This window comes from Zosterops lateralis (assembly GCF_965231275.1).
Source record: "Zosterops lateralis genome assembly, chromosome: 2".
NCBI lineage: Eukaryota > Metazoa > Chordata > Aves > Passeriformes > Zosteropidae > Zosterops > Zosterops lateralis.
The window spans coordinates 33,817,943-33,839,911 of NC_139763.1; the positions used below are offsets into that span (position 1 = coordinate 33,817,943).

The following is a 21,969-nucleotide window of genomic DNA, read 5'->3' on the forward strand; positions in this document are numbered from 1 at the left end:
TGTGCAGAGTTACTGTCACAGGTATTTTTTAAACTTTTTAACACAACAAAAAGGGCTTAGGGGTTAATGTTTCGCTGTAGTCTATCACATGCAATTGTAGCAGTGCTATAAATGTTTTATTGTCTAGGAGGTCAATCTGAACACTAATTTCATCATAATTAAGGAGATGAAATTTAAAATTGTTTTCTTTAAAACCACCTGAATGCATTTTAAATTAATCTAAGAAACACTTAAGACTGCAAAACTTACCTGGTTCATTTATTCTGCCAAAAGTATGTCGGGTGTTATGTTTCCTGGTTTTAAAGCACGTTTCACAGAAGTCAAAATCATCACAGTTTCTGCATTTGAATCTAGGCCCATTGATAGGAAACATCTGACAGCCATCACACCTGATTTGACAAGAAAAGAACAAGTCAATATATACACAGTAGAAGTCAATCATTAACATGAGACAAAGTAACAAATCATCACTTACGTGACTCCAGGATGAATGCTGGGGACCAATTCCATTTCTGACAACAAGCCAGTCCAATGTGACTGTTGAGGAAAGTCTACAATAACATCTTTTCCATTGGCGCTAAATGCTGTGACAAAAACATGGAGAAAATACGAAGTGTTGCAAATCTCTATAAAATGAAGCTGAAAGCCCTTAGAGTAGGATTTCATTTTAATTCCTCTCCTCTGATTTTTTCTTAATTTTATTTAGAAGCAGTTCCCAAGCAAGCACAACTTCTAAGCACAAATACAGTATGACCAAAATCTGTACCCCTTCAAAGAGCTTGTGTGCCAAAGATTGCCTCAATAATATCCCTTACAGCCTGACACCAATGCACTTCTCCTCACTTCCTTATGAACTCTTCAAGTTACAATTGCTTCTTAAAGGAAAACCATTTATGGTTCAAAGTGTAAAAGAGAACTACAACAGGAAGCTACACAGATGCTTAAAGACTTTTACTGTGTGCAAATGAAGTGTCTCAAAAGCAGATTTTGTGTCAAAGTCTTTGTGTCCTCAAAAGGACACACTAACAAAATAGGCTGCCACAGAGTACACGTCTATGAATTCAAATGCATTCTCTACCATCATACAATACTCCACAAAAAAGTGTGATTTTTGAGTGTCTAGAAGAAAGTCTGCATGATTTTGAGTTTATTTCCTGCCTGTGCCCCATTCTGAACACACATTACCTTTGACGATGCCCACGCTCCGGTGAGTGACTGATCCCCATTTGTATTTGGGTGTGGTGACAGAGCTCTTCACACGCACTTTGTCACCGATCTTGATATGAGAGGCAGAACTCTGCGGTGGGAATCCTAGCAGGTGCAACAATAAATGTATAGTGAGTGGGGTTTCCCTCCCAAAAATGCATCTCCCTTAGTCTACCATTCACTTTTTTAGTTAAAAAGCAGTCAAAATAGAACTCACCTAAAAGCTCGACATGGATATATCTGACCCAGTAAGTACCACCCTTTTGTTGCCAATCACACTGCACGTTCAGGTCATGCAATCCATCTCGATCCAATTTAATAACTTTGCCTACATCTCCTTCACAAACCTCCTCATAGGTTCTGCAGCACCTAACCATCATCCCCACCTAGGGAAAAAAGGACAATAGAATGAAATAGCTCTGTAAAGGCTTTAGTACCAAAAGGAAAGCAGTGTCTATGTTGCTTTTGATCATCATACATACCTGAATATTCTCCCTAACATAGACAGCATAGTCATCATTGCTTAAGAAATCAGCTCGTTTCTTATAGGTCTGGCTCTCTGTTACAACAGCACCACTTGACTGGAAAAAAAGACCAAAATAAATGTGAAACAATTACAAAATTCATTTTGAAGTCAGCTAAATAAGACTGTTGGCATAGTATGAAAAAAACCCAACAAAAATAAATCTATACAATATCCCAGCTGCATGCCAAAACAGGAAAAAAACTTCAACAGGTTCAACTCATTATAAGGATAACATTTATGATCTACTTGATTTTAAATTAAAATTTACTTTCCAAAATTACTGATCAATGAGCATAGATGCCAATTTTCAAAATGTTTGAAAGAAGTTGCAAGTTGCTTCTATGAAACCTGATTGCCAAGGAAAATCAGAAGAGAGGGGATTTATCACTACTCTAATTAGCCTTGAAGATATACATTCCATTTCTTAGGACATTTGTTGGGAGAGGGAAAAAAAAAGAATTGGTGAATGATAATCTCTAACCTAAAGCTTACTAACTTGTCTTTAGATAGTACAGTGAGATTTAAAGTACTCCTTTAAAAAAAAAACTAAAAAAATAAAACTCTAGTTATTAAAAATTATTCCTTTTAACATTTTATTAGATTGAATTTTTTTTAAGAGAACTGCATTCCAACTGTAAGGAGAATTTTCAGAAAACTTCGTTCTGTTCTAAGTATTAATTTTTTTTCATTAAAGGAACTATATAGCAGTTTTTCACTGCAATACTGATAAACATACCAAAAGCTGTCAAGTTAATTTCCTTCAAAATATAAAGCATTAATTTAAATTAGAAAATCCCACATGTGCAAGAAAACCTAAGTCCTTCAAGGATAAATAGAAATATAAAACCCATTTAATTTTTTTGACAAGTCCTTTTTTGAAACAGTTCTTGAAAGTCAACAAAAGACTAATATAAATTCACATTAAAGCTATCACACTCAATAGGCACTGTAACGTAATTTTATCATCAGTAAGTGGAAAAAGCTTTTATATGGAAAAGGCTAAGTTATTTAATAGACTTTTTTGCTATTTATTCACTAGTTCTTAAGTCCTTCCTTGTAGGTAACATGTTTGTTTTTCAGACCAAAGAAAAGGAGAAGGGAGAACTTTTTTACCGTATTACACTATAACATCAACTATTTTTGAAGAAACTAAGAGCATCTATCAAGGATACCTACCTGGAGCTACCATCTGTGAAACATCTACCAGCATTCTACTCTCCCCTGTGCCAACTCACAAAATATTTATGAATTATTCTCAGTTGTTTTATGTACTGTCCTAGAAATGCAGGGCAAACATGAGCCTTGTTACTGTTTTGAAAGCTTGGGACAGCAGGTTGTCCTTGTACTCTCATCATTTTCCCAAAAAGGGAAGAATTACAAAATTTGCAGCTAGCTAGCATAACTTAAGCTTACTAAGTTAATACTCACAACAGGACAAGCAGCTTCAGCTTCTTCCACTTCTTCTGCTATTTCCTCATCTGAATATTCATCAGAGATAGTATCAGCATCAGAAAGATCCGTAATTTGAACATCAGGGTGATCCAACAACCAGCCAACTAAGGCTTCCACTCCTGACACAGAAAACAAACTCAGTTTGTCTCCAAGGGATTCTCTAACATTCTTAAGCTTGTATCCAAAAAGAGGATAACAACTGCTCCCTCCTAAGTACTGTTTTAATCAGCTTATAACTCTTCTTCTCCTTTGAATATTATTAATTTTACTAAACAAAATACCTGGTAATCCAGAAGCACTTCCAGATGTTCCCGACAGAGATTTTAGTGCAAATTCTATGTTTTTCCTAGGAAATCCCATTTCCATAAGTTGAACTACAATGGGGAGGGGTGGAATTGGAGACTGCTTGCGTTTCTTCACTTTTGTGGGTCGGATATGTTGCACTGTGATGGGTGTTGTAGCTTCACTAGAGCTGCAGTCTTCAAACAGTGGAGTTGAAGGATGTGTAGACTCTACAGCCAGATACTGGCACACTGCCAAAGCAGCAGCCTAGAGGAGAACAAATAAATCAGTACAAGCAAAACAAGAATCTTTAGTACATTTGTGTGTGTGAACATGCATGCCTTAAATTAAACATTAAATGTCCAAAAGGGTCCTGTGTCACTTCTTTTTTAAACCTATAGTTTAACAGACTTCAACTGAAATGGGAATTATAAAGTTATTCCTTAGGGTACTTAGCAGAAAACACAGACTCTACCTCAAGCTCCTGTTTGTCAAATATGGCTTTCACAGGTGATGGTTGTGTAGCAGCTGACAAAAGTTGCTGCAAAAGGATCATGGGAGGCTGAGGTCCTTCAGGAGACATATCTCCTATGTCAGGAGAGGCAACTGCTCCATCCTCTTAAAGAAAAACAAACTTTTAACCAAAACCATGTAACAACACAGCCAATCAAGAGACTTATTCTAGGTCCTTTTATTTTTCACGTTTCTTCTCCAGAGATACAATGCATTTAAGATTAAGCCATATGTACCACAATCTCCATTCAAAAAAGCAAGCATAAAATTTGTAGATAAACAATATATTTATTAATATACACCTAAGACATGTCTAACTGAAACTACTCAGTAGACAGTGAATTTGCATCTTGTGTCTTTTGAGTCCATCTTTTTTGCAATAAGACTATTAGTCTGAGGTTACTTCCAGGATAAACCACCTGATATAGACAACCAAGAATTTTAGTGATCCCAAAACCATGGTGCATGCTTTCAGTATTTCCTTCAAAATATAAGGCAATAATTATAGGAGTTATTTTCCCTATAATGTACCTCTTGGGAAGAGCTCCCTTTAGGTATTCACTGTCCCTTCAAAACAGCATACTTCTATTGAACGAACTTGCTCACAATTCTGCACCTTTCATATTTAATTTTGTATTCCTGTTGCCATAAATATTTGGGTTCCCTAAATCTTTACCGTGACTATAGCATGAAAATGTTCTCTCCTCATAAAACAATAATAAAACAGTTAATAGTCCTTAACAGATGTTGTTATGGTAAAAAAAAAATTGGTACTTTTTTTTCCCCCTTTTAAAAATGATGGTCAGAGTGAAACCATGCACCACTCCTAAAAAACCCTGTTGACTTAAAATCTGGAAATTGACAAGAAGTCCCACAGAAATATTCATATAGGACAAATATATTACTATATTTAAAGATATTGCATGCTTCACGAATACCCAAGGAATTAATACATACTCCAAAAGGCATTGATAGCCATCCTGAAAGCTGACAGTTATTGTATTTACTTTTATATGCAGAATGCAGGCAGAAGAAACAATTCATATTATTAGAACTACAACTCCTTCAGCTCCTTTAATATTATGCTTAAGAAATTGTATTTCTATGCTTGTTTGACTGGAAACTGCAAGACATTTGAAGTAAAATCAATAGCAAATTTTAACTTTTGAAGCAGAAAAATTAAATAACTGCAAAAAGTATTACGTACTTTAAAATTACTTACAAAGCTTACTAACTATAGAAGACCTACAAATTTAACTAGCTCCAGTATTTCAAGCTTCAAACATTTGACGTTCTTAGTTTATAAAACTTAAGTTAAAAAGTCAAAACCTTTTTAACATAGAGGGTTAAAACATGCATGAATTTTAATTTTTAATCTTCTAGAGAGCAAACTGAATTTCTACTGTCCAACTGCCACTAGCAAGGGTTATGTTCCCATACTCTATCTACCATTCAAACAAAGACCAGCAGAGTCAGGTAGCACTTCAGAATACCTGCAGGATTTAATGCAGACTCCTGAACAGCCGGCTGAGATAAGATCTGCCTTAGCGTATCCTGGTGAGAAAGAAGAGCCCGTCCTGCTTTTAGTATGTACAGCTTTAACTGCTGGCACCGCAGCAGATCCAGATCAACTTGACCTATTAGAAATATTAAGCAGCCATTAGTGCTAGGAATCTGTTGTATTAGAGAAGAAAGATTATCATTCATACAACCTCAGCCCAAACATCAGTTTACATCTTAACTTGCTGTGTACTGCTCACATGAGTCAGTTTAAACAGCACACGGATCAAAAGTCTGCACACACTGTATGACTCATAGTATTAAAAATACTGCCTTCCTACTTTTTACACCTTGGACTGTCATACAGCTGATTTATAACACAGTAAGTGCAGCTGAGATGTTACTTGGATCCAGTATTCTAAACAACTCAGTAGAGTAAGATCCGCCCCAAACATTTACGTTTTCCCATCAAAGATACTTCATTTACAGTGCAGAGCAATTCACCATCTAGCTAAACTTGTCTCTTAAGTGCCTATTATCCAGTTTTGAATAAAAAAACAGGTAAGGTTCAAGCAGACCCTTTTCCTTATCTATGTTTGCTGATACTGCTATTTTTCTCAGAGCATATTCATCTACTTCCAAAGAAAACAAACAGCAAAACGTCCCCAACTGTACCTGAAAGACCTTGATTGGGAGACTTCATTCTTTGTTTTTCTATTTTACTTCCAGCCAGATTTACTAGTTGAGCCCAAATGGATAGCATAGGTTCAGTGAAAGGCAAGTTGTTCACATTAAAAGCCACAACTGGAAGCTAGACAGTGGGGGAAGAATCAGACAAAAAAAACTAACAAAAAATCCATGTAAGCATTTTCCTAAAATCTCATGAAGTCATTAAAAAGTTTCAATGGTTATTAACTGCAGAAGAAGAAAAGTCGTATTTGTCTTTCTGCTCAACAGGAACAGCTAGAGAAGGTTTCAATTCCCTACATAGCTCTTAAGCCTGTATTTGTACCACACAATTGCAGCTCTTCTTGGTGAAAAAGCAGAACTGAGTCAGAACAAGAAAGAACTCCAGACTCTGAAGCAGACCAAACACTCGGCCTATGCTTTCACTGAAGTTGTATCAACTAAATCAATATTCAGCTGAAATACCCAAGACTTTCTACATTAATTAGCAAATCAAGTTAAACAGAAAGCTCCTCTCATCTAAGAGCTATACATGACATTACAGTAACTGGGGATTTTACCTCAAGTCAAACAACTCTGGCTTAAATCCCTCTTCCTTTCACCTCCCCAGCAAATGAGGATGGGATTTAAATGTTCTAAAGAGGTTTGCTTGAGGACCACCTTAGATGTGCATTCAGAGCATTGTGTGTTGAATGTCAGTGTATTTAGCCAATGAGGAGCAAATGTTTTCTTTGGTCTATATTAGAGTTTTAAACCTTTCCAGTACTAAAGCCTTAATAAAACAAACTTACTGGTTTCAGTTGGTTCAGAGGGCACACTCTGCATGTCCTCATGTCGTAGAACTGCACAGTGATTTTCCCTTTCGGGGTGATGCGTGTCACCGTGCCCTCTCCAAATTCATCATGAACTACTTGTCCACCCAGTCTCAAGCGACTGTCTATGCCACCAATCACAGCCAAGACTGCCATGAGAGCTCCCACCTCTGGATTCTCAGTGTCAGGGAAGTAGTCATCCAACACAGCCTAACAAAGAACAATAAAATTTAACTGTAGGGAGAAAACACACCCTTCTATCTGCTTTAAAATACAAAGTTAATCAAACAAATTGCAACTTAAAAATTACAACACAAACATATATAAAAATAGAAAAATGGTTTCAATATTAAGCTTAATATTGTTTACAAAGATTTAGTATTTATAATTTCAAAATAAATATTGCTATAAAAATGAGCTTATTTTAAAACGTGGAAACTACCCCTTCTGACTGTTTTCCTGCAAAGATGTGGGTGATGGAGGTTAGCTGAGAGTTGATGTACTTGTTTATGAGTCCATTCCACTGGCTGAGCGAATGCAGCGTCCTCAGCAGTGCCACTATCTCTTCTGCTAAAGTACTACTATGAGTGGCAGTTAGAGATGCTTGGGGCCTGGCCTTTCTCCTCCTCAGAGTAGATTCTAAAAGACAAAACAGTGGCACAACGGTTATGATTTTAATGTATACATTTCCCATACATAAAAACAAGCCACTGAGGGAAAAATTCCTCTACCTCTGAGTAGTGGGATATCTGAAGAACAAGTACTAAGCAGGCTCCCTAAAAATCCAAACAGCTTTTCAACAAGAAATTTCATGTCTCTTGACCTTTCATTTTTATCCCAGGATGGAAGTACTGCTTTCAATAAATGTACAGCTAGGATCTAAAAAGAGAACAAAATTAGTGTTATTCTAGTCTATGTCACCAAATACTAAAGAAACTCTCAAACACATAAAGTACAGAAGAAGGATATTTTTAAAGTTTGCTTTCTTTCATAGCTCTTTCTACAATGCTGATTTCTTTCCGGCTGTGGAAATTACAGAGCTACTGATCTTGAGTTTGCTAAGGGATATTTTAAAAGAAGTGGACACAGTTCAGAGTCAGTAACGATTCTACTGGCACATTACATTAGTGAACCAATCTCTTCAATACTTAGGACGTGAGACACACATGCACAATGAGAAACAAAAACAAATAGGAAAAACAGGAACACAGAATGGGAAGGTCTGTTCAGATTGCAGACTCAGAAATTAATATTAAGATACATTTCAGAATGAAAACTTCCAAGTGCTCTGCAAAGAAGCCATAATAGTTAAAATTCATGAGACAGAGAGCTGAATGGTGGAGGCAACAGGCTGAATGGCAGGCAACAGCAGCCGCCAGCAGCCGCAGTGACACTCAAAAGTAGCCACAGTGAAACCAGGGCCTCCAACACAGTACAGAAGGAACAGGCTGGCATCTCTGAACCCAAACACTCAGTGCAGGACTGACAAGGAACAGGGGAAGGTGCAGCACTGCAGTATCAAAGAGCAGAAGGAGTTGCATATTTTGAGTAGGAGCATTTTCTTCCAGGTTTTGAGCTTCCTTATCTTCTACCCAGCAGACCAATAAAAGTGACTAACAGCAAAGAGAACTCTCCTCTTGCAAACTTCTACCAATAACATGTCTTTATAGAATTTCAAGGTCTCATCTTTTCATTGTCTTTAAGTTAGGTGCTGATACATGAGGAATGATCATTTCTCTTGAGTATTCACTGAACAGCACAGACGACTCTACTGCACTAAGTCCTGGATGATAATAGAAGTCTCAGCATATTAAAAATACTGGCAAGAATTTAATGGATGATCACACAAAAATGAAGGCTTTTAGATAACAAATGCAGATGGCTTATTAAGGAAAAGAATAAGATGATATTTTCCCCCAAGCCTTAAAATTTGGCAGTTATTCCATAATATATTTTCTTTTCAATCATGTAAAAGGCACTAACAAGATGCTAAAGAACAGCAAAAGAGAAAGAAAAAAAAAAAAAGAGAAAAAATTAAAAAGAAAGGAAGAAAGGAGAAAAGGGGAAAGATAACATAAAGGGAAATACAATACCAAAATAGGATGCAAATATGTTGCTTCTTAAGAGAGACTGTAATTAAAATAATATTAACAGTTTCCTATGGAAAGAGGGACAGTAGACAATACATCATCTGGTAACTTTAAATAAAATTTAACTTCTTCCTAACCACATATTTGTTATTCTTTTGTTTATTCAACTTATAGGAAATAGTATATGGGAGTCTCTGAAGCACAATTTTGGAACGCTATTTTGACCTTTCTTTCAATAGAACAAGGGAGGTCATAGTATCCTGAAGGCTCAAAATTCAAGAGATGTAAATTTAAAACAGTAATTCCTAATATAAAGAAAATGTTATCTTTTTCCCAACTAACTAAAAACTGATTTATGGACATCTCCCACCTGTTTTGTAAAATACACCTTTGTTTTTAAGACAACTAAAGTCTACTAATTTTATTGCCTATTGAAGTAATTTGGAAATACACACATTACCTGTCTCTGTAGTGAAGCAGCAGTGAAAGATTCATGCCCCTCAACAATTTTCATTAGCAAAGTTATCCACTGAGATGTACTAAGAGTGCTGCACATCTGAGGCATGAGTGCTATGCTTCGAATGAATCCCAAGGTACACCAACTCCTATGCTGTTCTTTATAAACTAATTTATTTGGCAAGGAAGCTAAAAACAAAAAGATACATACATGTAACAGTTAACTTTTTCACCAGCTATGTAATTCTCTATATGCTACATGGGGCTTTTCTGGACAAATCAGAACACCAAGCTATTTCACTGTCTTTACATGAACTTATAATTTCAATTTTAGAGCCTGTAATTAATTTTATTAAACGTGCCTTTAAAACAATTCTCATCATTACACTGTTCCCTCATTTCAAAGTAGTTAACAGCACTACTTCTGAAATTACAAAAAATCTACAAAAAGAAGTATGACACCCAGTCATACTGTTGTTGCCAAACAGAAAAAGGCTGCTAATAAATTAATTGTCTAAGTCAACAATTCACATCTTAGGCATTTCTTCTGCTTTTACTGTTTATATTCTAAGAATGCACAGGATCACTTACATTACTTTAAAAATTAAGATTTTAACAGCTCTGAAAACACATTTTCCAGCCTTTAGCCTTGAAAGGATTAAAAACTAGTAAGAAAAGATCTACAAACTTACAAGACAACAAAGCACAAAACAGAAGCATACGGCTCAACCAGACTGCTGCTGCGCAATATACCTGATTTATCTATTGTTCCACTCTCCACAAGCATACGGAGCAGACCACACAAGGTCCGAGTAGCATCGCTTTGCATGACTTCAGCATGGACACCAGCAGAGAGACACAGCGTCTGCAGCAGGTTCACAGTACTTGTCAGCATCATGGAGGTAGGGTGGAGATTCCTCTCAACTTGTTCTCCTTCTGAAGGGAGATACAAAAGGCAAAGGAATACATTAATACTGAGTTATTTTATTTCACAAAGGTTCTCAAACAAACATTATGTAAATGATTTGTCATAAATACTTTCTCTGAGATTATACGACATGAAGATTCTTTATTGCCAGCTCCAAGAGCAGAATATATGCCAGGTACTTTGCACATGTATTTTCAAGTTTTTCCTCTAGCAGTACCCAGCTGAAAGGAATTCCAAAGTATTGCCAAGAACAGGGAAACACTGACTAGATGCATAATTGGGCCATATAAAAATCCCACTTCAGAATGTTATTAACATATGTTAAAATGTATACCTCCAGTTATCTGTAACCGAAACTATTTCAACTGAGTAATACCATTTTCTCTGACCCATGAATATGCAACAAATGTGACACCATCTTGTCTATCTTCCTTTCTCACAGTAAAGTTATATTAAGATAGATTCTGGTCAGAAGTGTCCACCTATTAAATGACTCTTCTTTGATGAAGCACTCGCTCCTGTAAAAAAACTATTTTATATTACAAGATAACAATTTTAAAATTCAGCTAAAACTGCCTCCATTTATTTTTTTTTTTTTTTTTACCAGAATCATCCTCAGTGTCTGAATCCTCTGTTGTGGGCTGCGTTGCAGGTGGTGGCTCAGCTAGTTTGAGATCATATTTTCCCTCCTTTCCCATTCTGTAAGAATTTGTACTTCCAGTGTCCCACTGCACTCTGATCCAGCCATCTTCTCCCAGTTCTCCAATCACACGACCCAAACCTGGTGTGGGTCCATCCTGACAAGAGAGAGATTCAAATTACTCAATCAACAACACTAATTCATACCCAAAGCTCATAAAATAATAATGTAATTGCTCCTTTTTGCTGCCAATCTAATGATTAGGCAGTAAACATTCAATGGGGTTTCAAAAGCCAAGCATGAAGTTAAAAAACATTTCACAACTTTCAAAAGAATCACCCCAGTACGCTGCATATTTGGACACTCACGATTATATCTTTTTTTTCTATGTCTTACAGAAGTAGAAGTTATGTCCTACATAGTTGGAAATGATTACTAGTATAGCAAATAAGTTATTCAGTTTGCTGTTAAATGGTAAACTAGCAGAGCCTCACTAAAAGAGAATTTTAAACATCTCCAAAAATGAAGCTGAACAAATAATTAACATATTTTATGTTAATTGTCCAAGGCTTTTGTGGCAAATGGTCAGAATTGCACAGCGTTGCTGTAAGAAGGATTGATAAAGCTGATTGTGAAAAACACGAGCTGGGCCTCTTGCTAATCTTGCACCTGGCTCCAGCAAGGCCCAACAACTGAGTGACATCTGGACTGACACAGAGCTCTCATGTTTCAGTGAGGCACAGAAGGGCACCTGGGCCCAACCAACTGCCACACTCCCTTCACCCTGAGAAACAAGCTTTGTTATAAATCCAGTTCATTCAGGAGATAAGGATGCACACAAAGACCTTCTGATCAATGTCAGAGAGCCCCTCCTGCTGCCTCAGTACATGGAGGAGGACCAAAGTGTTTATTCTACCTCTTTTGTCAACTATAAATTCTGACAAAAGGTAACTGAGACCCCCATATAAGCTCTATTATTAACTTAGGCACTCCTCAGGATGCAGATGAAGGAAAACATAGGACGTGTAATAACACATGCGTGGCCGAAGTCACCAAACCCCACCTATAACATGATTGTTCCACCGCACTGGGACAGGCTAAAATTTACAGCATAAAAGAGTGGCTTCAGGGGCAGACCTACAGAACTACACTGGTAAACTGCATTATTTGTACTTCCGTGCTCATGGAAGTTCTCTTCCAAACTCAGACATACTTACTAAACTAAACTGGGCTACAATCAGAAATTAAGCCCCTGCAACCAGTCCCTCTGATCTCTGAGGATCAGCTGGAATACAAGGTTTATTTTCTGTTAAATTCCCATATCCTTAACTCAACTTTTCTGTAATGTAAAATGCCCTTAAGTTTGATTGACCAGAAACTTCGCAGTCAGTCTACTGAACAGACACTTTAGATAATAACACACTCAAAACGTGTATAAAAGAAGTTGTACCTGATCACCCCATTTCCAGTCTACCCCTCTCACCACTCTGGTACCAATTTTCATCATGGCTGCCAGCTCTGGTCCAGAAACAGGGAGCTGAACAGGTGTAGTTTCCTTTCTTGACTCTTCTAGGACTGTTGCAGAAGCCCCATGAGAAGAGGCAATCATATCTTCTTCAATGTTATCAGAACTGGGTCCTAACAAGGAAAAAACATGAAACAGATTAAATCCAGCTACACATGTATATACGTACCTTTGTTACATGCAAACTTACAGGCATACAAACTTCGTAATATAAAAGCAGTAACAAACAGGGAAGCTGACTAGCAGGTGGTAAGTCAAATGACCTTTTGGAAAGCTGGGGTGTAATGGTTTTGAATGCACAAGATTTGAAATACTTAATTTTGAATGAAAAAACAAGTGACAAATAAAGAGATATTAATAATGATGACTCAATTGGCTTAGTGGTTCTACAAACAATTTTTTTTTAAAACTTTCAGTGCATGCTCCAGTTAAATTACAGGAACAAATGTTTGCTATTATCTGAGAAAACAGAGAAAAACCATGGCAATTTGAATCATAGCAAAACACATTAGAGAACTTCTATAACATGACAAAGAAAGCTTTGAGCTTAAATATGCAGGCTGGGAAAATTTTTCATATGTAGAACAAATTAAATGGAGAGTAGAGGGTAGGCAGTTTTTACTACTTTAATTTTAAATTGTCCATTTTTATTTTATTTGCAACAGTTCCACCAAAACTACACATTAACTGAAATTTTAGCAAAGGATGGCCAAAGCAAACATTTAATAATAATAAAAAATAACTGAATAAAGACTGCAATTAAATTAACCTCCTTCTCAATCATCCTTGCAGATCTGTTTTTTTGTATCAGGGTGAAGATAAATAGCATTAAGCACTGTATCTTCAAGCAGCAAAGTGATTCTGTAATTTGGGTACAGCAACAGGTAAAAAACACAGGAGATTTGTAAAACAAGTGCTTTCTTCCAAGTGAGAAAGAAGAACTGTACCTATCAGCCGCAGTGTGGTTTGTGTCAAGGCCAGCATGCCAGAATTGAGGAGGAGGCTCAAGGTATTCGCACCATGCTGCAGCGTCAACATGTTCAGCATGACCAGCAGAAAACGTGCCTGTGGAATAGTTCCAAGACTCGGTCCTGCCGGATTCTCATTAGTAATTGTTTGAAGAGGAACAGGCTGCAGACCTAGTTCAAACATAAAATAAATAACAAAGTCAGCTGACATTTAGGAGCTTCAATAGAATAGGTGATACATTTGTTTGAATGATGGTTTAAAACATTTTTATTCCCTGCTTGGCTTTGAGAACTTACAAGGAGAAGTTCCAAGAAACTGATTATAGTTTGTATTTTAATGCTAAAATGTTACTAATAAGTAATCAATCATCTGTTGCTGAGAAATCAGCAATACACTCTAATATTGAAAAGTAAATTAATGGGGGGTCAAGGTGGGAAGATTAGAACAACACACAGAAACAAAGTAATTCTCAACACAAATCAAGGGAACAGATTCCAACATCCTAATTATAGGGAACTTAAAAAAAAAAGAAAAAAGCAATAATATTGATGTAAAACAGTTTTCTCCACAGAAAACAGCAACAAGATGAGATTCACCTAGTTCTTTAAACTTTGCATTAGCATCTAGCAAGATGTTCCGGACATTCTGAATAGCCCAAGCATACAACTTTCCAAAAGTTACTTCCAGCAGCATTCTGTTAAATGGTGGGATCAGGTCGACATCCTTCAAGCAGTCTGTAAGAGGCTCTCTTCAAAGAAAAACAGCAACAACAAAAGTAAGTATTGTTTACTCATTAAGGAATTGTGGAAGCAAAAGGAACAAGAAGTTTTACCCTATATTGGCTCCTTCTGGAATAAGCCTCTGCCATCCACAGAACACAGCATACTGCACAGATGGGAGCAAAAAATTTTTAGCTGATAATTTCAGAATAGTGTCTATTCCCTCCAGACGAACTTCTGCTCTTTCCAACTGTCAAAGAGAAAAAACAAATTGTCATACTTATGTAAACTGCTAATAACTGTCATAATTATGTAAGTGGCACATTTTCGTTCATGTTACCTGTTTTAATAAACATTTTCTCATTTTTTCTACATCTACTGGCTCTTCTTTAAGTGCAAATTCAACAATGGTGTTAAGGAGGGCAGACTGTGGATACAAGCCTTGAACATTTTGCTTCAGCCATTTATATTTGTGGACACCTGTAACTGTACTCAAAATTGGCTGCCACTTATCCTGCAGAACAAGTAGGTAGCATGTTAAAACTTTTTAAAACAATTTTTAAATTATTGAAAAGTTATTTCATGCAAAAAAAAATTCCAAATTTAAAATACTGGGGGTGTTGGGGGGGAAATGAAAACTTATTCAAAGTCAGGCAAGAGCTCAGTATTATTTTAACCCATTATCTTTTTTATTATTGCTACATAAAATTTCAAATGAGTTAATGTTCAAAAAAGGTGGAAGTAAGCCATCACAACATTTTATTTTAAAATTAAGCATTACCCAAGATCATCAATAATTTAAATATTAGAGACGGTATCTTTACATATGCTAAATACATAGTATAACCTTATTTTTAAAAATCATTCCAGGCTTCACTGAAACAACATGTCACACTTAATTATACATCCTAAACACCATTATCAGAATATTAAATGTTAAGTTCAGCAATCATGCTTTAGCTTACTCTTTTTTCTCTTGTTATTTTTATTGACAAGGTTGATTCAAAATCTGATATCCTACCTTGGGTGATTTGATTGGTATGGGCTTCTTATCTATAGGTACAGGACTGTGAGGTACCACACAAGATTCTTCTAAATCACTCTCTTCATTTCCTATTTTGGATTCTTCTACATCAGCAGATTCAGATTTTTTTGGCACTATAAAAAAAAGTATTATTTTTTCATGCAGTCTGATTAGGTTTTACAGCATTTTTAAAAAGGTTTGCATGATAACCTAAGCACACAGAATACTTAAGATCTGTCTATAATAAAATGGAAATGTATTCTTGGTGGACTTTATGTCCAACTATTACCAAATTAACTCTGGTATTACCTGCAATATGCTTTTATCTTTAAGGACAAACTGGAAAAGTCCTTTGGTGTCTGTTCACAACATTAATTTAGTTCCAGTTAAATCACTGTTTGACTACACTTGCATAAAATATGATTTCTAAAAAGATGTCACTTCCAGCGGAATGTTACTAAAACCAGTTCAGAGGGTCTGATATTGAAGGATCATTTTTAATACACTGGAACATGAAGAAACACTCCTCAACTAAACTTGACGCTTTTGTTTGCCAGTTCTTGCTGTAAGATCTAACATGCAACCACTGGTTTAGGAAATCTTATGAAAAAGCAGCAGAAAGCAAATTGCTTTGATGCTTTATCTAAGGAGAGTCTCATATAGCAGCAAACCTTGAAATAAGACAGATTTTCTCTGTTTGAAAGAGAATACAACATTAATTCTGCCTTACCTCTTTTTTTCCTTTTTTCTCTAATGATTTTCTGAGCTACCCTTCGCCATCGGGGCAAGGAACTAAGGAGTTTGAACTTGGACATTATAGAGAGATCATTGCAAACTGCAGGACGTAGCTCATTGAATAAGAATCTCAAACGCTCAATGACAGGAGCACAAACTTCCTTGTAAGAACGCCCCTGTTCCTGATGTGTCTACAAAAGACATTAAAAGATCAAATTATTGTATAATACACGATAAAATGAACAATATATAACTTCTCAATAAAACACTTCAAATGAAAATTAATCTTAACATCAGCAGCTAAGAGGCTTACCTTAATCAGTGAGCATTTTGCTTGGTAGACAACACGACACACATCCACTACAGATTTTGGTAAGGTTTTGTGCTTTACCTGGTCAACTCCAAGGGTACCAGGATGAACAAGAGACAGTGCTACATGACCTTAATGGGAAAAGACAATGTTTGAATATGCATTTCCAAAACCATCCGTAGCAGAGTTTAAACTGGTCAAAACAAACACACCACAAGCCTACCTACCCAAATCTTCATGCTTTAGAAGACAACACAATAACAGACGTCCTACTTCTTCCACAGGATGCTCAGGAGGGAATGTGATCGGTGTTGTTAAGTGACACTGTTTACAGTATCTCTCTATTTGACACAAGAAGTCCTAAGAAAACACACAACAGCCTCTGTTTAACTTCGGTTTTAAAATACAATGCAAGGATTCAAAATACCACAGGCAGCACTTAAATAACACTGAATCATCTCCACAATCTGAACTAACGTTCCTGTGATACAATACACAGTATGTGCAATTTAACACACAGCAACTAGAACCCAATACTATAAATACCCTAAATCCTTCCTCCTGTATGAAGAGCAACATGACTCAAGGAATAAAGCTGCTACTGTTTTGATCACTTCATGAGATAGTCAGGTCACCTAACACAATTTTAAATTGTCTTCTGATAAATCATCATTCATCATTATCAAAATTCCCAAAGACCTATTTGGGGTTTTTTTCATAAAGGAGCTGAACTTAGAGGGTTAGAAAATCTGAATGTTTTACAGAAGATAGTGATCAGTGTAAATCACAGGGTTTTTTCATAATATCCACAACTGCAACCTGAACCTCAAGGCCCAAAGGGATTTTAAGATAAAGGCATACGTGAATCTGAAACATAAAATACATTTGCATCTTGAAAAAAAACTCCATCTTAGTTCAACTAGAGGTGAGCAGGATCTCCCAATGCTACTGAAACCTGACAGGAGAAGTAATGCATTACTAATTTTTTTTGTAAGAATATTCAAATTTTTTAGTTCTCCCACTCAAAAATTCTGAAGAAATAACATACTGTTGTGCTATTAAGTAAAATACACACATTTTATCCATTAGTAGTACTCAAACATTCCTTTCACAAGAAGTAATTCTGAAATAGCTTTTTCAATTGTTTTGTTATAACCTTTGGAGAATTTTCAACACCACCACCACCACCTTTCAGAAACAGTGTCTGTGCACAGAATTACTTGAGGGCTTACCTTCACAGTGTGATCCTGAATATTATTATCCGCAATAGCTTGGAGAAAGGGCTGTGAATGGTCACTCAAAGTTAATCGATGTGTGTATAGCTTTGATTTATTTGGGGTAGTGTTACCAGGTGAACTGCAATGGTCTTCATCTTTTTCCTCATTGTAACTGTAATGAATCTGACTAGTCTGCAAGCCTCCAGAAAAGATCGATGACTTCAACCATTCTAAAATAAAGAAAACATGAGTGAATATTCTGATCAAAGACTAAGCTACCAAGACTCAATTTCCTCTAATAAAATGCATTCACAGGCTTCAACAACATTTACGAAGTTTCTCATTTGCTGAAACTTTTTTCACAGGAAAAGAAAGGGTTCTGTAACCAAGAAACAATTAACTAACAGGGCAGCCATCATATGTTTAGGGATATAGGGCCTTAGCAATTTTCCTGCTATTTATATTGAATTACACCTTCTATTCACCAAACCAAGACACCCAATAAGAAAACATCCAACACCACATGATCCAGGCACTCTTAACTGATAACTAATTGGTGAGATAGGAAACTGTGTAGCATCGTTTTCTATTTTATGTTGCATACTATGAAATGTCAAATTCAATTTCTCAAAATTACCTAATCCTTATTTAAATCTTCCTAAATTACTGGGATCTTGGTAAGCGTGGTAGTTAACATTAAGAATAAAGAACTCTTACAGAAGATATCAAGACTAAAGAAGTGCTAAATTTTCAGTTAACTTATTTGTCCTTTGTCTTTTCCTTGTATGCTTTGACAAGTATTTATCACTTATTAAAGCTGAAAAGAACATCCTGCTTACTGGCACATTCAATTTCCATAGGTGAAAGTGGTGTGCTCATTGCCAGGTAGGAAGCGTGCAGCCCGAGGAGAAGACCCAAATTCCGTTCTGTGTCTATCAGAGGCGATGACAAAGTGCTGAGATCTGGCGTTGTAATCACTTCCTGGTCAGGCTGCACAAAAGAAATAGCCATTTTAAGCTAGAACTGAGCTCCAGCAAGAAATCTGACAGCAAAGCAGTGCTTGACTTTAGCAAGCATTTACCCATTAATAACGTTTTTACCTCTATGTATTGGCCAACACAGAAGGCGTGCATTGACTCCCGTGTGTCCTCAAATTGCAAAGCAGCTTCCAAAGCAACCACTGGGTCCTCACCAGCAAACTGAGCTAATGAAAGAATGAAGCAGTCAATATAGTATCTAAAAATCTGTTAATTCCACCTGGTTTTGAAACAAAAGCAATTTGTGTCTTTAAGTCAGATGAAAATTCTCACCGAGTATGCTACTGCCAGTTAAAGACTGGGTTTGGAAGTCCTTTATATCATACACTTTCCCATCAATCACTGTCCAAAATCCTCCATCTTTGTTGTGATTCTCCAGATCAGCCTTACGTATAAGTGTCACCTCCTCATTATTTCTGCAACTCTGGCCAGTAAAAAATGAACCTATCCATATAAAATAGAAAAGAGAACTTATCGACAGAAAATCAGAAAGTAAGGGGTTTTTTCCTGAACATTCTTTTAGTGGTTGCCTAATCCAATTCTTCACATCTGTTCAAAAGGTGCTTCTTATTTTATACGCTTAGAAGCAAAAGTGGCTATTAATATGTTCCTGTCTACACATTGTGCAATTAAATTGCCCGAATACTGTGTTCTTCTATGCACTAATCTTTAATGTCACCTAGCACTGCCCAGCTATATGGCTGTTTTGTGTGGAGGTGGAGCAGAACAATCAGATTTCTGGCAAACCACTGCTCTAATCGCTTCCTCCTCCAAATTACTTTGGTTTTATTACTCACTTGCCTGCAAGGAATTTGCTGTGTATTTCATTTCAGCTTAAATTCAGATTATTTTAATATAAAAGAAGGCTCCCTTTTGACCACAGACACAGCTCCTATTACGAAGTGCCCTGAGAAAATAAAAATTCCTGATTTCAAAGCTTTCACATTATTCATCCTTGTATTACAGACAGAATTTAGTAACAAAATGCCTAGATGGACTGCTCAGGTTTTCGCTACAGCTTTTGCTCACTCAAAATGCAAAATGATGTGAACTACTTCTTGAAAAAACCTGCATCTGTACTCTGCTTAATGCTACCTCCATAGGTAACTTCCCTAAGAAAATACTGACAGAAATAAATACTGCCTTATGACTTGCATATAAATTGGTTAATGAAACTTTGTACTGTGAAGTAGGATTTCCTTCCTGAGAGTTGTTCATGAACAGCCACCATTTTTATACAGTTACTTTATGAAAGAGCCCAGATGCTGCTAAGTTCATACCCATTATTCCTGGCCATGCTAAATCCTCATTGTCATCCCTTTCCTTTCCAGGGGCTAAGTGGTTAAATCTGTCTAGATGTTCCAGCAAGCCAGCCAACAGAGGGATAGCACCAGCTTCCTGCATTAATCCAGCATTTTTACTGAGGAGTAGCACTATAGAAACCACCAGTTCTGGAAGAAGAATGCCTAAAACAAAAAACAACCACAGAAGATACTCACATTTAGTTCAGGTTCTACATTCATTGCATTGCAGAAGTAAATCACCATTAATATGTTCTGCCTTTAACTAGGGTTCAGGTACAAAGTTCTTGCTTTCCTCATTGAATTTTCCCTCCTTCTCTCCCATTAACCAAAAAATTAAACTGACTCCTTAGTCATTTAAAACTTTCAAGAAAGTCTTAAAATGCCATGGAAGGGGAAGAAAAGAGGACAACAAGTAAAAACCTACCTGTTAAATCTCCATCCACGACACAAGATACTTCTGCAAAGTGCCTATGACTAGTACAAGCAATGCTGGTTGCCACAGGAAGTATATCACTAATGTGTGTGCACAAGAGAGCAGTGTATTTCTTCAGTAAAGAACCAACACCTAAGAGATCAGGACCTGTATAAAAATAAAGGAAGAGCACAGAAAACCATCACATAGTCATATTTAAGAAACAAACTCCAAAAGCTGACAAGCTCTTCTGAAATTATGCCACTCGATATTAGCACTAAGAAACCACACGTTTCTAAAATTTTTTTAAAGTTTATTTCTAGGTCCTATTACCTACCCCCCAAAAAAATTTTACTTACAGAAAACAACATAAATAAACTACTTTCAAACACTGTTGAGACACCAACTAGATCAGTAAATGAGACAAGATAAACTAAAGAAAGAAACTGCTATCCTGTAAAAGCCATTGGAGAGGGGGTCAGAGGTTGTTTGTTTTTATTTTTTAAATCACAACTTACTGTATGCATTAGGGACCTGGCCGACACAATCTGCTGGGTAAAGTTTGCTAACAAGCAGACGCTGAAAACGGAGCAACAGGTCCAGTGAAGCAGATCTTTCCTTGCTATAAAGTTCTTGCTCCATGCAGGAAGAAATGCGACGAGCAACATCTTTCAGTTTGGCTATGGTCTGTGAAGCGATGTTCCTGAGTGGTTTAAAAGTATCACTTAAGGGGAGCTCAGAGTGAAGACAGTCCACAGTCCATGGGTTAAGCTTTTGCTACAATTTTGCATAAGTATTTAAGAAATGTCTGCAATGTTTCTATGCAGAAAACTGTTTCCTTCACTCCTTTGCATTGTAGTGCTCAAAAAGTTAATGGTTTTGTGGATACATTTTAGTTGACAGGATTTGTAGAATACCTCAGGTTTGTGCTTTTTGTCATCACTCACTACAAAACACAAACTGACAATCTTCACTGAGAGGCCGCAGTGAAAGCCATGACACTACATAGCTCAAAAGAGTCTCAGTATTGATTAAATTACATGGTTGGCATCACAATTAAGTGAAAAAGTATAATAAATCTTTTGATAAACTCATAATTATTTCCTGCTATACATCCTATATGCTAAGCACTCCTGTAGCTCCTCTGGCTGATATAAAGCAGCTTTGTTCTCAGCACCCTAATTGGTCATGCATTCACAACTCTCAGTCAAGAATATAAAACTGAGGTTTCTTCCACACTTGCAGTCTCCTTGAGGCAGTTCCAAATAAATAGGACAAAGTACTCAGTTCTAAACAAATTTGCAGTTATTTTTACACTTTGTAAGGACAATCTTTTAAACACTTGTCCTATATTTGGTACAAAATCTTTCAGATACTTCTTTCAGAGAGGTATCAGAATCGATAAAAGGAAGGCAGTCTTTAAAAAATTGGGTCATTTAGTATAGAACATTGTTCCTTAGCAAACATAACAGAGCAGAACTACAGATAAGCTACAAGAATGTTCAATATTTTGAATTCTGAGGAGCTAATAATGCCAGCAAGAGACTTTATTTGCTAACCAAAATTAACCATTGTTTAGCTGACTAGTTCATAAAATGTCTAAATACATATTCTGTACAAAAGTA

The 21,969-nt window shown here is 36.4% G+C and overlaps 1 protein-coding gene across 6 annotated transcripts in view; it reads right to left on the reverse strand.

The window, feature by feature from the left end:
- The window catches only part of HERC2 (HECT and RLD domain containing E3 ubiquitin protein ligase 2), a 102,987-nt gene that overhangs the window by 40,302 nt on the left and 40,716 nt on the right, over positions 1–21,969 (reverse strand). For all 6 annotated transcript variants that reach the window (XM_083855537.1, XM_083855535.1, XM_083855538.1 and 3 more), the window contains 32 exons: positions 20,863–21,047; positions 20,357–20,512; positions 19,909–20,094; positions 18,902–19,072; positions 18,692–18,795; positions 18,431–18,581; positions 17,607–17,821; positions 16,602–16,734; positions 16,378–16,505; positions 16,060–16,255; positions 15,327–15,463; positions 14,646–14,819; positions 14,419–14,555; positions 14,183–14,334; positions 13,565–13,756; positions 12,543–12,730; positions 11,057–11,249; positions 10,278–10,460; positions 9,529–9,713; positions 7,710–7,857; positions 7,421–7,617; positions 6,958–7,188; positions 6,155–6,290; positions 5,473–5,616; positions 3,942–4,084; positions 3,466–3,733; positions 3,161–3,303; positions 1,689–1,787; positions 1,424–1,592; positions 1,186–1,311; positions 476–584; positions 250–389 (listed from right to left, as the gene is read on the reverse strand). In XM_083855537.1, coding sequence (XP_083711663.1) covers positions 250–389; positions 476–584; positions 1,186–1,311; positions 1,424–1,592; positions 1,689–1,787; positions 3,161–3,303; positions 3,466–3,733; positions 3,942–4,084; positions 5,473–5,616; positions 6,155–6,290; positions 6,958–7,188; positions 7,421–7,617; positions 7,710–7,857; positions 9,529–9,713; positions 10,278–10,460; positions 11,057–11,249; positions 12,543–12,730; positions 13,565–13,756; positions 14,183–14,334; positions 14,419–14,555; positions 14,646–14,819; positions 15,327–15,463; positions 16,060–16,255; positions 16,378–16,505; positions 16,602–16,734; positions 17,607–17,821; positions 18,431–18,581; positions 18,692–18,795; positions 18,902–19,072; positions 19,909–20,094; positions 20,357–20,512; positions 20,863–21,047 — 5,219 coding nt within the window. The remainder of the gene's footprint in view (positions 1–249; positions 390–475; positions 585–1,185; positions 1,312–1,423; positions 1,593–1,688; positions 1,788–3,160; positions 3,304–3,465; positions 3,734–3,941; positions 4,085–5,472; positions 5,617–6,154; positions 6,291–6,957; positions 7,189–7,420; positions 7,618–7,709; positions 7,858–9,528; positions 9,714–10,277; positions 10,461–11,056; positions 11,250–12,542; positions 12,731–13,564; positions 13,757–14,182; positions 14,335–14,418; positions 14,556–14,645; positions 14,820–15,326; positions 15,464–16,059; positions 16,256–16,377; positions 16,506–16,601; positions 16,735–17,606; positions 17,822–18,430; positions 18,582–18,691; positions 18,796–18,901; positions 19,073–19,908; positions 20,095–20,356; positions 20,513–20,862; positions 21,048–21,969) is intronic.